A 14,143-nucleotide genomic window follows, 5' to 3' on the forward strand; every position below is an offset into this window, starting at 1 on the left:
TGAAGCTGTAGCTCTCACATCTTTCCTCTTGTCACCTTGTTGGCCACCTCTGTCCCTCCCTGTTGCCAAGGGGCTGCATGCTCCAGTCTCCAGCAGAGCTCTGGGGAGTCTGAACCTGGTGCAGGCAGCCCCTGGGTGTGTGGCAGTGCCCAGCACAAGCCCTGCTGTAACTGAGGGACCACTGGTGTCCAAAGAGAGACTCACTCCTGAGCCACCTCCCTCCTTTGGGATCTCTCACCTGGCTCACATTTTTCCTTAGAAAATCCCAACTAAAAACACTCCCCACCACTCCCAGCCAGTTGCAGTTGTAGCAAATCACTTCCAAATAAACCTGTTCATCCCATTCCCTCCTCTTCCTGAGTTTATCAGCACCAGTCTTATCTGCCCCTCTCATTTGTCCCCATCCTCTGTTTTATAATCCCTCCACCCAGGAGAGAATTCCAGCCCATCTCTGAGAGAAATGTCCTTCCCTGTCCCTTAGATGTGGGGCTGTGGGAGCAGGAGCACAGGGTCAGGGACAGATTTATGTCTGGCCTCCTGCAGTCACTGTGCAAATGCTGCATTTGGTGTGGCAAATAATGGACATGGAGTTCCTCTCCAGTTCTGCTGTTATCTCAAAGCACAGCAGGGCCAGGAAGGGCATGAGCATGGATTGGGTGTATTGAAAACATCCCTAAAGAAGCTACATTTTCCACATAAAGGGGTGAAAATGTGGCTCTGGCCTGTGAAATGGGGTTTTCTATCAAGAAAGTGCAGAAGCCCTCAGAAGTTGGGCTGCAAGACACAGAAGGGCTGGATTTGTGTCACATCACAGGTTTTTGGGGTATAAAACATTGATCTGGGGGCTGGGGGAAGCCTGTAAAAGGCCATGGGCTGGTCGGGTGTGAAAAAGGCTCACAGACAGACTGAGGGGTCCATTGTGATTTCTGACATGGAAACTCAGCTGGGCAGCATGTAAAAGCCATTTGCAGCCTCCCCTCACTGCCCATGCCAGCAGCAAACTTCCAGAAATAGAAAACCCCACCGCTGCACTAATTAGGTCACCCAATTAAGGCACCTTAATTGCCTGACAGTGACACAGCCTTCAGCTGTGTCCTCACTAACCTCCTTTTTCAGGAGCTGGGCTCAGGCATGCAGCCCCCTCCCAGCACCTGAGCTGAATAGGGCTGGGGTTTCTGGGAGGGTGTTCAGGGAATCTGGACAATGCAGCTGAAGATCCCTCAAGCTTTAGGATCCAAACACAGAGGAGCTGTTTTTGTTTAAAGCACTGAGTAGGATCTGGAGGGGCTTGGGGGACAAAGCAGCCCTCCCTGGCATCGTGCCTGCCCCAGATGAAAGCAGTTGTTGTCATTCTCCAGGTAAGTGTACAAAGGCAGGCTAGTGCACCTGAATAACTTTTTATTTTCCTCCCACTCAGTGGATTATGGAAGGGAAGGAATTATGGTGTGTGTGCTGTGTTGTGTTTTGAGAGCACAGATGAAGAACAGGTGCTGTAAGCAATGGGCTGAGTCTCGCTAGGAGCTGTCTGCTAGTCCTCAGAATTGGAGCCTGCATCCCATGGCAGGTGTAAATTCGATTTTTGGGGGATGTAGCAGGCAAAGGGTGAAGCTGTAGTGGCACAGCAGAGGACTGTGGCTGCAGGGTGAGGAGAGGCAGAGCTACACAGTGGGGAGCCAGGCTCTACCTGCCTCCCTTGCAACACTGAGCCCACCAGCCCAAATTACATGACGATTCTGAAGTAACCTGGCACTTTAAAACTTAGATTACTTTTCATTTAAAGCAGCAAAATATAAAATAGCAGCACTTGGGAATATTTTCCTGAGGATTTAGGGTGTTTAGATGTGTAATTTTAGATTAGCCATGCTGTCTGTATTTTTTTGTTTTAATGGGCAGTGCAGGCATATGGATCACAGTGATAGAATTGGGGCTGGTTTACTTTTGCTGTGCTCCCCTTAAGGCCACCTGAGGGTGTGTGTGCCCTCCCTCTGTGTCACCATCCTGCTGCCATGCAGGGAACCCCTTCCCATGGAAATCCAAAGTGTTTGGCTCCAAGATTTTGAGTACAAAGCTGAGGAGGCACTGGTCTTGTGTGCTCCTCTCATTTGCCCCATCCTCTGTTTTATAATCCCTCCACCCTGATGAGGATTCCAGCACATAGTGGCCCATCTCTGAGAGATTATGTCCCTCTCCTAAAGGCAGGCAGGTACTGCAGGGTCTCAGCTGTCACCAGTAAATATCTGTCAGGAAAAGCTGAGTTGTGCTGGTGACCAGCTTGCTCCTGGAGGTGGGAATCATCCCGTGCAGGCAGCCCAGTAAACTTTGAGGAAATCACTGTAGGGATAGATTGCAGTCCTTGGCTGGTGAAAATGGCTCTGAAAGGATGGCTTTGGGAGTGTTGCTCTGCTCCTCTCTTCTCCTTTTAGGCAGGATACATGTCAGGGATGCTGGTTCCTGTGGGAGTTGGAATAGCTGGAGCCCTCTTCATCCTGGGAGCGCTCTACAGCATCAAGATTATGAATCGCCGGAGGAGAAACGGCTCCAAGAGACACAAAAGGAAGGTATGGAAACTGCCAGGGGAAAGAATGGAAACTGCCAGGGGAAGGAATGGAAACTGTGAGCCCTTCTGGCTGGAAGGCAAACACAGCCTGGCTGGGGTCTGGCTGGGCTGGGGCACCTCGGTTATGGGATGGGGGCAGCTGAATTCTCTTCCTTTTGTTTCTTTTGTGCACGTGGACCTCTCTGATGTTTGTTCTCCTCCCCCAGCAGAGGGAATTTAACAGCATGCAGGACCGAGTCATGCTCTTGGCTGACAGCTCTGAAGATGAATTTTGAGTGGAACTGCAGTGCCCTTGGGAGAGCCCGTGACTTTTCAGAGGAGGGAGAGCGGGGGGCAAGAAGAACAAGTGACTTTTCTGCTGCTCCCTCGGCTGTCCCGGGCAGGGGTGGTGTCCCCAGCCCAGTGACAATGACAATGCTATGCTCTACGTGTGCCACCCGTGGTGTTTGTTTTGATGCAGTAGTGGAGATCTCACACTCGCCCCCGGCGCCTCATTCAGAGCCACAGCTGGAGCTGATCCATGTGGATGATTATTTTCCTCTTGCCCTGTTGTACTGTTTTGGTCCTGGCTGGCAGTAATCTAATCATAACAATAGCTCTCACCCATCCCAGGAATGGAAATCTTTACTGTGAATGACTTCTGTCCAATTCATTTTAAATGTTACATTACCTGAGCTAGAGTTCGTTAGTGCTAAGATTAGCTGCTCTGCTTAATTAATGAGTTGTAAGCCTGAACTGTACCCCTGGCTGCCCATGTACAGGGTTCTTGATACAGTTTGAAGCACATTTCTGCCCCCACTCTCACCCCTTCCTTCCTTCAGCTCTGCTCCACGCTGCTTGGAGACACACAGGAATGGCCTCAGCACTGATTGCACCACAGAATTCCGTGTCCATTTTCAACCAGCACTGTGTGTTACAGCACAATAAATACCAGCGCTCACCTACTGACGGGTGCTCTTGCCTGCATCTCTTGGCTTTTGGTCAGTGTGCAAGGAGGTGAGAGAAGAGGCAGGTCAGAAACTTCCCCAGCTTCTGCCTCCTCTTGGAAGGACACTAACTCCTGTTTTTTTCTTTCCAAGGCTGCATTCCCATAGGGATGAGAGTGGAGCCTCGTGCCCCTTTACCCCACTGGAAAATGCATTTTCAGCCCCTGAAAGCTGCGTGAACAACAGCACCTTTGGGGGATCTGGATGGGTCTTGTCTCACAGAATGGTTTGGGTTGGAAGGGACTTTTGAGGGACCTTTCCAACCCTGACACCTTCCACTATCCCAGGTTGCTCCAAGCCTCATCCAGTGTGGCCTGGAACACTTCCAGGGATGGGGCAGCCACGGCTTCTGTGGGCAAGTGGTCTCCAAACCATGGAATACAGAAAGGCCCCAAAGGCTGGGGAGCAGATGGCAGTCACTGCTGAGGGATTTGTGTCTCACAGTGGGAAAACAGCAAGAGCTGGAGCGATGTCAGCTGTGGGGTGTGAGATGACCCCGCTGGGAACCCTTGGCTGCAGGGAGAAAGGTGAATTCATAGCACAGATGGGTGCAGGGGGTTGTGGAGGTTCTCTGTTAGTGCTGAGATTTAAGGGACACAGTGCTTGTGGTGACACAGGCACTGAGAGGGGGAGAATAATGTAGCTTTGCCCAGAAATGCTGTCAAAATAGCCAGGAAAAGAGCTGCACTATTGAGCTCTGCTTCCCACTTTGAATTACTCCAATCTGCATGTAAAACATCCATGTTTCTGAGGTGGGAATCGCTGTTCTGTGGGGAATCATCCTTCCTGCAAGGAGCAGTGACTGTTGCCAGAGGAGATGTGAGCAGAAAAGTAAGGGCAGACCCCACATCTGCTGAGATTCAATCCCTCTGAGCCTTTGGAGAAGTGGGAGGGAGGAGAGGTTGAGGAGGGGCAGGAGGAGGATCTGGTGGCCTGTGGAAGTGGAAAGGCCTGTGGATGGTGGGGAAATGTCTTGTGGAAGTGTCAGTAGGGTTGCAAAGCAGAGAGGACTTCCAGGAGCCCCTCCTGAGGTGAGCTGTCTCTTGAGAGGGTCAGGGCCTGCTCTGGACATTAAATCAGATGTGATGCTCAGCAGAGCCCAGGCACTCTCCTGTGAGCCTGTGAGCCTCCCTGGGTCACCTGGACAAGGACAGGGGGGACACCCCAATTCCAAAATGCTGCTCTAATGCTCAGTCTTCCAGACCCACAGCTGTGGGTGGTACCTCAGTCATTCATCCTGCTGGCTGCATGGGGAGACAACAAATTTTGGGGGTGATGGGGTGGGGGGAGGGTCTTCATACTCTAATCCCTCCAGGAGAGGCTTTCCCAGACAGGGCTCCATGGTGCATCTCTGCCTTTTTGTTGCTGGAACATCAGTCAGGAGGATTTTGCCTAAAAGCAGCCCAACATCTTGAACAGGCACTCTGGCAATACCATGAAATCCAAAATTCAGGCCTCTTTATCACATACTAAGTGGTCACTCCAAGTTAAGATGAAGTTTTCCCACCAGACTGATTTCTCCCTATTTCCTTCTCATTCCTAAATCTGTTGGAGCTTGGAGGTGCTTTAAGGTGTTGACAGTCCAGCTGATCAATCCTGGCTGTCTTGCACTATTGGGAAATGCTGTCCCTTGGGCTCTTGGATGATTTTTTTTCCCAGTAAGGCATGGTGGGGATTGCAAGGTGAATAGCTGATAAAATACCTGATAAAACACAGAGCTGCTGGGTCAGTCAGGAGGAGGAGGAGGAGGGATGGCTGAGGAAGGCTGCTGGTTTAAGTAGCCCAGCTCTGGCAGCTCAGGAGGATCCCTATGGATGGCTTGTCAGTTTGATGGGTTGGGAAGGTGGGTGGGAGGTGATGTGGCCTTTTGTTGGGCTAATAAATCCCCAGTTTGGGAAACACTGCCTTTCTGCAGGGGCAATCAGTTTTCCCTGTCTCTCTTCTCCCTCTCCAGCATAATGAATTTGAGGAGTTAAAGGCAACCTTGCCAGTCAGGATGATGGAAGTGGGGTTTTACTGCATCTGTGGGGGGGCCTGGTGTCCTCAGAGCCAGAGAGGACGTGGCAGGGGTGGCTTGGATGCTGGGAGTCGACCAGGAAGGGAGGACCAGCTGCATGCACAGTTCAGTGTGGGCTCTCTGATCTCTGCTGGAGACAGATTTAGGAGTTAGGTGGATTTCCCAAAGGTTTTTCTTGTGATCTGTCTGCACTCCAGGCCTGACTGTGGCTCTGAAATCCTTCAGCCAAGGATGGGACCCGGGTGCTGCTGGCCAGCAGTGCCAGCTGAAGGCCATTTGGAGGGGAGCTTTCTGTGAAATAGTTGGTTTTGGTCAGCCCTGGAGGGTCCCCACGTCTTCAGCTTAAGCTGGAATTCAGGTGGGCAGTCAGAGCCAGCCGTGGCTCGAGGGAAGCTTGTGGGAGCCTTGGGAGCTCAGGCAGAGTTTCCTGCAGCATCTGCAGGTCCTTAAGGCACAAGCACCACTCAGCCCCTTCCCTTCTCATTCAAGGCCAAGAGACTTCGGATTGGGCTCTTAAAAATATCCTCTGCACAGCTCCTGGAGTTGGATTCATTCCCCTGGAATGACCAGCTGGCAGCAAGGGAGGGCGTGGGAGCTGAAGCTGCAGTGGCCTAACACTGCTGATTGAATCTTTTCCTCTGCCTTACCAAACCAGCAGGTTCCTTTGGAAGAGGCAGGGCATGGAAGGCAGCCAAGAAGGACCCTCCTCATCCTCAGTGCTGGGTGAACTGCAAGGCCCCTGAGTGCTGAGGGTGGTGACATTGGCACTGCAATGTCACTGCAGCAATTAACACCCCCTGCACCCCACAAGCCAGAATTTCCTTGCGGGCACTGCACAATTTGGCATCTCCAGCCCCATTTCTGACAGGAGGAGCCAGCCTGCCTGGCAGCTCTTGCCCCCTTGGAATGCACCTCCACCACAGAGCTGCTGATCCCTAAAGGTGTCCCTGAGGCTCCTCTGGGCTGCTCTTCTTCCACAGAGAGCTGTGGGCAGTCCTCCTGCTTCCTTGTGGTTTTCTCTCGTGGACAGGAGCAGCTCCTCATCCTGTAACTATGGAATGTGGCACTTTGATACATGAAAACACTGCGAAATAAAAAGCTGTCATTCAAAGCTGATTTTAAGTGCCTGTCTCCCTGATCTGTGTTTCATTCAGTGTCCCAGGCAAAGCTGTGAAGTGATGCTTGGAATATTTGGGTGTTGTGTTTCTTTCTCCAGGCTGCATGGTCGGTGCAAGGACCAGGCTGGGCTTGCAGGGGCCATGGGAGCTGTGGGGAACCTCAGCTGGCACTTTTTGGGTAGGATTCACCTGGAATCCTTGATGTATGACCCCAAAGTGGCAGGAATGAGCCCCAACAGTGACATCTCTGTGCACACCAGGATATTTTTTCATTCTGTTTTGTCCTGTTTCTGATTTCTCTGTGCCCAGATCTTCCAACCCCCCAGTACCAGGGTGTCTGTCTGCCCTTCTCCCATCTCCCTTCACTAACAAGAGCCAGCAAGAGCTATTTGTCACTGTGTGTGTTTTCTCTAATGGAAAATGGCTTGTTCAAAACAAGAAATTCCCAGGGAAATAGCTGCTTGGGGATTGCATGAACACAATCTTTGCTAATTGGTAGTTGCCAAAAACAATCTGTATATTCATGAAGCTGTTTGCTGCACTGCTGGCTTTTTCCAAAGAAAAACAAGACCTGCTGAAAGAAGATAAACAATGACAATGTGGGTTTGTTGGTTTTTTTTTCCCTAGGTCTATTTTCTTAGGAAATTACTCTCTGTGATCTCGCTGCCTCACTCTGAGCCTGTCCATCAGCTGGTCTCCTTCTAATGTCCCTGAGTCTGCCAGCCAAGCCAGGGGGTTGTGGAAATGGGGGAGAGAAGAATCTATAATAAAATAAATAAATAAATAAATAAATAAAACAAAAAAAACCAAAACCCCAAAAACACAAAAAAACAACAACAAAAAAAAAAAAAAGAAAAAAAATTAAAAAAAAATGAAAGAAAAGTGTGTTTGGAGCTATTCTGAGGCTGCAGAATTCCTGCATTTTCAGCATTTATATGTGGCTTGATGGAGAGGACAAGCTGGGTGTCCTGGAAATCATTGGGGTTCCTGCCCTGAACAAAGCCCAGGGACGAGTCTGGCACAGGGCTCAGCCTATTTCAGTCACGAGCAGGACCCTGACTGTGCAGAGCAGCACAGACAGCCCAGCTTGGGGCTGTTTTCATCAATGAATTTGGGAAGGGCAAACCAAAGGCATTCCCTGCATGTTCTGGTGGTAAACACACACACCAGGGTCTGTGCTCAGGGCCAGGCACAAAAAACCTCCTTTATTTGAGGCAAATCTCATCCTCCCTCCTGTGTAACTCCTGGCACGTGTGGGGGTCACAAGCACTTTAAGGTGCACAGAATTTCGGTGTGCAGAATTTTAGTGCACAGAATTTAAGCTTCCTTAAGGCTTACAGAGATTTCCCCTTTTTTTCCCCCAGTGGTGATGCTGTCCCAAAGGAAGGATTTGGGTCTCAGCCAGCAGCAGGGAGTCAACAGAGATGTTCCCAGCAGAAATGTTTCCTTTCTTAATGATAAGTGCTGGGCACCCAGTGCAAACCCATATGGTATTTGCAACCCAAGTTTTCCACCTCCTAGGCACTGTGGTTTTTTTCTTGTTTACTTTAAGTCTTTTTGGCTTAGGTCTTAGTCTGATTTCCTGGTAAAAATCTCTTTCCAGAACAATGGAAATGTGTTTCTGTTCAGAAAAAGCTTTTTAGCATGGGCTGAAAGATCTCAGTTCAGCAGAGCCTTGATGTCCAGGCAGGAATATTCATGGGTGGGGGGGAGTTGTTCTCTTCTCCCAAGTACCAAGCCGTAGAACAAGGGAATATTACTTCATGTTGCACCAGGGGAGGTTGAGGTTGGGATTTAGGAAAATTTCCTTCACAAAAAGAGTTGTTAGACACTGGATTGCCCAGGCAGTGGTGGAGTGCCCATTCTGGAGGGATTTTAAAGCCATGGGGATGTGGTACCTGGGGACAGGGGTCAGTGGTGGCCTTGGCAGTGCTGGGGGAATGGTTGGATTTGATCTCAGGGGTCTTTTCCAACCTTAAAGATTCTGTGGTTCTCTGACACTAAAAAGTTGCCAAAGAGCTGAGCAGCTCCTGGCAGTGCAGGGCTGTTCAGGAACATAAATGGAGATTAATGGCAGCTTTTGACTGTCCTTTCCCAAAAATATACCAAAAAGACTCCTGGGTCTTGCACATGGTGCATAAAGAGGAGTGTCAAGCTCTGTGCTGGGCCAGCATTTGGGAGTGGAGCTGTACTTTTACTAATTTTCAGATCTTTAATACAAAGTGACTGGAAGGGCAAACTGCAATCATCGAGGCTCTTCACTAAGTATTTCATTTCATCTGAGGCAGAGGAAAAGGAACTGGGCAACAAAAGAGGCTGATGTGAAAAGATTTTATTTTTCTTTAATGGAGGGAAAATTTGTAGTGTGCTAAAAAAAAAAAATTAAATCCCTGCCTAAAAAGTGACCATATTCATATAAAAGGAAATTCAGAATTAAATCAGGAGTGTCTGATGTAAATTCAAAACATCTTCTCTTACACAAGCAAGGTCTCAATAATGAAAACATTTGCCAGGATCAGGCTGTAACCTGACCTGGGATTTGCAGTCAAAATGTTTAGATCACTGGATTTAAATGTACTTTAGATCAAGAAGCTGAAAAATCCTTATTTTAAATAATTTGTCAAGTAGATATTTTTTCAATTTTAGCTCTTTTCCCAAGATTCATTTTTGCTGGTCAATATGCCTTTTAAAAGCTATTGATTTGCCTCTGGAAATCATCTGCCCATGGAGTTGTGCTTTATTCCTTCCATAACTTAATCTGCTATTTTGGAAGCAATATTAGGATTTCTGATTTAATTCCACCCCCCCCCCCCCCGATTATTTATACTTTGTATTTTTAATATTAAAAAAATAGCAAATTACAGCCTTCCATTCCACTGACTTATTGCATGACATTCCTGTCTGGTTAAATGTCACTTGGGTACAGTCTGGAATTCGACTGAAATACCCAGAAATTGGATTTTTGTTACAAGAGCATCAGCAGGGCTGCAGAACGGGAGCTGCACTGTTGCGTGAACATCCAGGATGGTTTTGTGGTGACAAACTAGGTAATTTAGGCACAGGGAACTGTTTGTGAGATTAAATAACTCACCAACAATGTCAGTCCTGCATCCCAGAGGAGTGTGGAGCTGCCCCCACTTCAGCAGGAGAAGGGGTGAAGAGTTAACTAGAATAAAATTGATATTGTATTCAAGACACAGCCAGGACCAAGGAGACCTGCATAAAAAAATACTCTGGTCTTGGATTTAAAATGGAAAGGAGGGAGGAAGTAAAATGCATCATTGAATCCAGGCTGGAATGAGGGAAAGCTGAGCTGTGCCTCAGTGCTGGGCACGTGGAATTTATTTATGGGCAGGAGGGTGCCAGGTCTGTGGCTCCTCTGGACCATGAGAAATGGTGGCAGGGGTTTGTTGGGGGTTTTGTCCTTGCTGGAAGGGACAGAAGAAGCCTCCAAAGCCACCATGGCTCTCAGGATCTGCCTGCTGGGCACGGGGTCACTGCCAGGGGGCTGCAGGAGGGGGATGCACAATCCAGGGAAGACTTTCCTCTAGAATTGAAAGTGAAGAATGTGGCTTAAGAGCATGAAAAACAAAAGGTTAATCGAGGGATTTGGCTGCATGCAAGCTGTACAGCATCTATTAAAAAGAAGTTTTTAATTGGATATTTGTTTTGCTGTCAGCATGCTAGGCTTAAAAATACACAGCTATTACTCTGAAACATCTGAGAGTGGAAAGGAGATGAGGCTGTGGAAACACTGAGGCAGGAGATACTTGGGGAGATTTTTTTTTGTTTATTGGATAGCAGAGTACAGACTTTGAGGAGACAGGAAATAGGAAAAATATATTATAATTTCACATTTACCTTATAACAAATCAAGGTGCTGTGAGCCACACCAGGGCTTATGGTGCTGAATAGCACCCACATTATTAGAATCTGCACAATCTTCTGGACATCCCAGTCTGGCAGAAACTGGAGCTAAAATCTCAGTGTGGATTGCTTGTGAGTGAGCTTCACTTCCATGGCAAACCCTGAGCCCTGACACTGGTGCTCATGAGAAAACCACAGTCTGGGAATTTTCTGTGGAAGAGGGATCTCAACTATGGAAATAAAATGTTGGTGTGATTCTGAACATTGAATCTGAAGAATGGTGAAGGAAAGGATCTTGCTTACCTGGCTGTTCTTGAGGTTATAAACCCATGGCTGCTGCTTGTAAGATAAAATTGAAGCAATACATGTATTTTTGGGTCTAGTCAGCAGCAAATGAGTGTATAAGACACCAAAAAATTGATGCAATGGAGAAGGGAAGTGGTGCAGTGATCAGCCTGGAATTAGCAAGTGAACCTGAGCACTGGAAATGCTGCAGATTAATTAAAATCTGCATCCAGCAAATTCAGGGACATTGCCATGGAGCTGTCTGGACCTGCCACGTTTCAGGCAGCAATGGAAACATTTACATGGGCATGTAACTACAAGAGGCACTGCAAGCTGAAATGTCTGGGCATAGACACCTTGCACAAATTCATTTTAAGTTGATTTAAGGGATGGGGAGGGCATGCCCTGGATAGATAAAAGTACCTGACAGAGATTTGGTCATGGCTGAGCATCCTGGCAGGTCTTGTGCCACCTGGAAGGAGGGAAACTTGTTTCAGGGGACCAAAGGATGTCTCTGCTTTTAGGAGAGCAGCAGGGCATGAGAAGCCAAGCCCTGGCTGGGATGTAGAGACTGAAGGTCCCGTGCCACAAGATTGCTAGGTGATAATTAATACCAAATTAATTTCATCAGCCTTGTTTTTTCCTTTTCTAAGAGGAAAAGTCCCCTGACATGCTCATGTCCATCTGCCCCTGACAGTCAGTGCTGCAGGGTGTTTTTCCTAAATGGAAGTGCAGTGTCAGAAGACAAAAACATTTTTCTCTGCAGTTTGTTTCTTCCTCTCTGGTATATCAGAGTGTCCAAAGGCCAAACTGAGCCCAGATTAATTTTTTTGTTTACTAAAGCAAATAGCCAGCTCCTCACAGGGTGGGTGAGGTGCAAAACTCAGCACCTTCATCCCCACACCTTCCTACTGTGCTTCCTCCTCTGAAGGAGGAGCTGAGGACACAGCTGAGACCTGGGCACAGCAGAGCCCACGCTCGTTTCTCCAAGTCCTTCTGCCCATTTGCCTGCACCCTGCAGCTCATTCAGCATGAAGAAAGCAATTTTTTGCCTTTGAAACTGAGAGCAGGGAGAGGGGTAATTGGAGCCTGGGAGGCTCAGTAGCTATGGAGGCATCTCAGCCCTCACAGGTCTCTGATGTGCTGTAAATGCAGAGAGGAGCTACAATTATTACCCATTTCTTGCCCTGGATGATGATTTATCTTGTAGCCACATGAAAGCAAAATCTCTCTGATCTGATTATTTTCTTTTTCCCTCCCTGCACCTGATCAGGATGTGTCATGTTTCAGATGAAAGGGATTTTCTTTGCCAGCACTGAGGGAAAACTTGTGTGTGATGTTCGATTATTCTGCCCTTTAAAATAATATCCCCTGTCAGAAGGGAGTTGTTGCCATGCTGGTGTTCTGAGAAATTGGATGCTGCAGTGGGTACCTGGAGCACCTCATGAAGGACCAGAGAGCAAATGGTTTAGTGGATCTTTTTAAGCTCCTTTGGAGGGGGAATGATGATTATTTGTTGAGGAGTGACCTGGGATGCAGCAAACGAGCCTGAGTTTCTTTTATTGCTGCAGAAGTAACAGGAAAATGAGTTACAGGAAGGACAACAAATTTGGTAGCTGCCCTGGGGCATATGGCCTTTGGGATGCCAGAGTGTGGGAAATGTCACAGGAGGTCAGAGCCCTTCACCATCCCTTCCCCTGTGCTCTGGTCAACAAGTGGCACTTCAGGATGAGATATGGGGAGCCCTGATGGATAAAAGGAGCTAAATGGGGAATTCTGTCTTATTCTGGGATTGGCTTTATTTTTACTTGGGTGATTCCTCAAGAGCTGGGTCCTGAACTGCTTCTTGGGAACAGGCAGCAGCCTCTACTGCGTGTCACCACAGCACTGTAATAGCATTGCACCTCTGGAAATAGCCAAGATGTTCTAAACTTGACATTTTCCCTTCCTTTCATGGAATATAATAGCACATCACAGGCGTGGGCTGCATGAGAAACCCTCCTGGCAAGCGGCAGTGCCACTGATGGGGAGGATGGTGCCTGTGATGTCTCTTTGTCTGCTGCTCCCCTCCAACTCCTCTCTATTAACAGATGCTTTTCAAGGCAAAGAGGGAGGCTGCACATAACCCGAACTCCCACTGCTTCAAGGCAAATCAGGCCCTTTTCTTTCAGCAGCCTTTGGAAGTGCAAGTCACAGACTTGCCAAGTCTCACACACAGAGCAGGGGGAGCGGAGCTGCCTCTTGCTTCTCCTCCAGGCTCTGCCAGCATCCCTCGCTCCACTGCAGATCCAGCTGGTTTGGGATCCACCGTGGTGTTGGGCAGAGGGGAGGTGGTGGCTTGGGGGGTTCCCTTCATGAAACAGCTTTGGGTGGTGACGTGCTGTCCTAAAATCACAAATCACAGAACGGTTTGGGTTGGAAGGGACCTTAGAGATCATCCAGTTCCACCCCCTGCCAGGGGCAGGGACACCTTCCACTACACCAGGTTGCTTCAAGGCCCCTCCGGGCTGGCCTGGAACACTTCCAGGAGTGGCTCAGCCACAGATTTTCTGGGTGAGAAAATAATGATTTCTGCTTTAGAGATGCTTGAGATGATCTGCAGGACCAGCTGTAAGAGAAGGGAGAGGTCCCAGGAAAAAATAAGGATGTTGGTCCAAGATGGGTTTTATGTGCTACCACAGGAGAGCTTCAGCCATGGGCCTGGAGAGCTTTGGTGTCCCTGAGGCTGTGGGTGCTGTTTGTGTTTCAGGGCACAGAGAACACCCTGGCTCTGAAAAGGGATCAGAAAGTGCTGCTGAGGAGCAGCTAGTCTCAGTCAGAGATGTTCTGTTGCTCTCCTGAAGAAGCTCTTGTTTTGGGATGGGGATGCTGCAGTAGGGTGCCACCAAATGCTGTCATGGCCACAGAGCCTGTTCACACTGTCCTTGCAGCCCCTCTGTCAATTTGTGGTGGCTCCTGGTGAGGCTGGACACTAAACCACTATTTTAATGGTCTATTTAAAAGCACAGAGTCCTTTCAAAAATAGTAATGGCTGCAAATGCAATAATTTGCTGGATACAGACAAGAAGAAGCACCTAACTGCCCATAAAGGACACGATGTCCACCAGTAGCTCTGGAGGCCATAGATGAAATGCTGCTGTGACCTGCTCTGCTGTGACAGCTGAGCATTTCAGAGAGCATGCACATTGCATTTTTTAAAATAGATATGGCTGTGTCTGTTCACAGGCAACAGGATTTTTTTCTTCTGCTCTTAAAAACCTTCCAAATGCCAGGGGAGTCATCACTAGCTCTGAGAAGCAGCACAGCCTTTCTC

The 14,143-nt window shown here is 48.5% G+C and overlaps 1 protein-coding gene across 4 annotated transcripts in view; it reads left to right on the forward strand.

The window, feature by feature from the left end:
- ARMH4 (armadillo like helical domain containing 4) overlaps window positions 1-6,676 on the forward strand; it is a 60,645-nt gene extending 53,969 nt beyond the window's left edge. For 3 of the 4 annotated variants that reach the window (XM_085580975.1, XM_085580973.1, XM_021534646.3), the window contains exons 7-8: window positions 2,424-2,558; window positions 2,764-6,676. In XM_085580975.1, the coding sequence (XP_085437101.1) occupies window positions 2,424-2,558; window positions 2,764-2,832 (204 nt within the window). In that variant the 3' untranslated portion in view covers window positions 2,833-6,676. The remainder of the gene's footprint in view (window positions 1-2,423; window positions 2,559-2,763) is intronic. The other variant, XM_021534647.3, reaches the window with a different exon arrangement.
- The last annotated feature ends 7,467 nt before the right edge of the window (window positions 6,677-14,143 follow it).

The sequence above is a fragment of the Lonchura striata genome, chromosome 5 (genome assembly GCF_050655825.1).
Source record: "Lonchura striata isolate lonStrDom1 chromosome 5, ASM5065582v1, whole genome shotgun sequence".
NCBI lineage: Eukaryota > Metazoa > Chordata > Aves > Passeriformes > Estrildidae > Lonchura > Lonchura striata.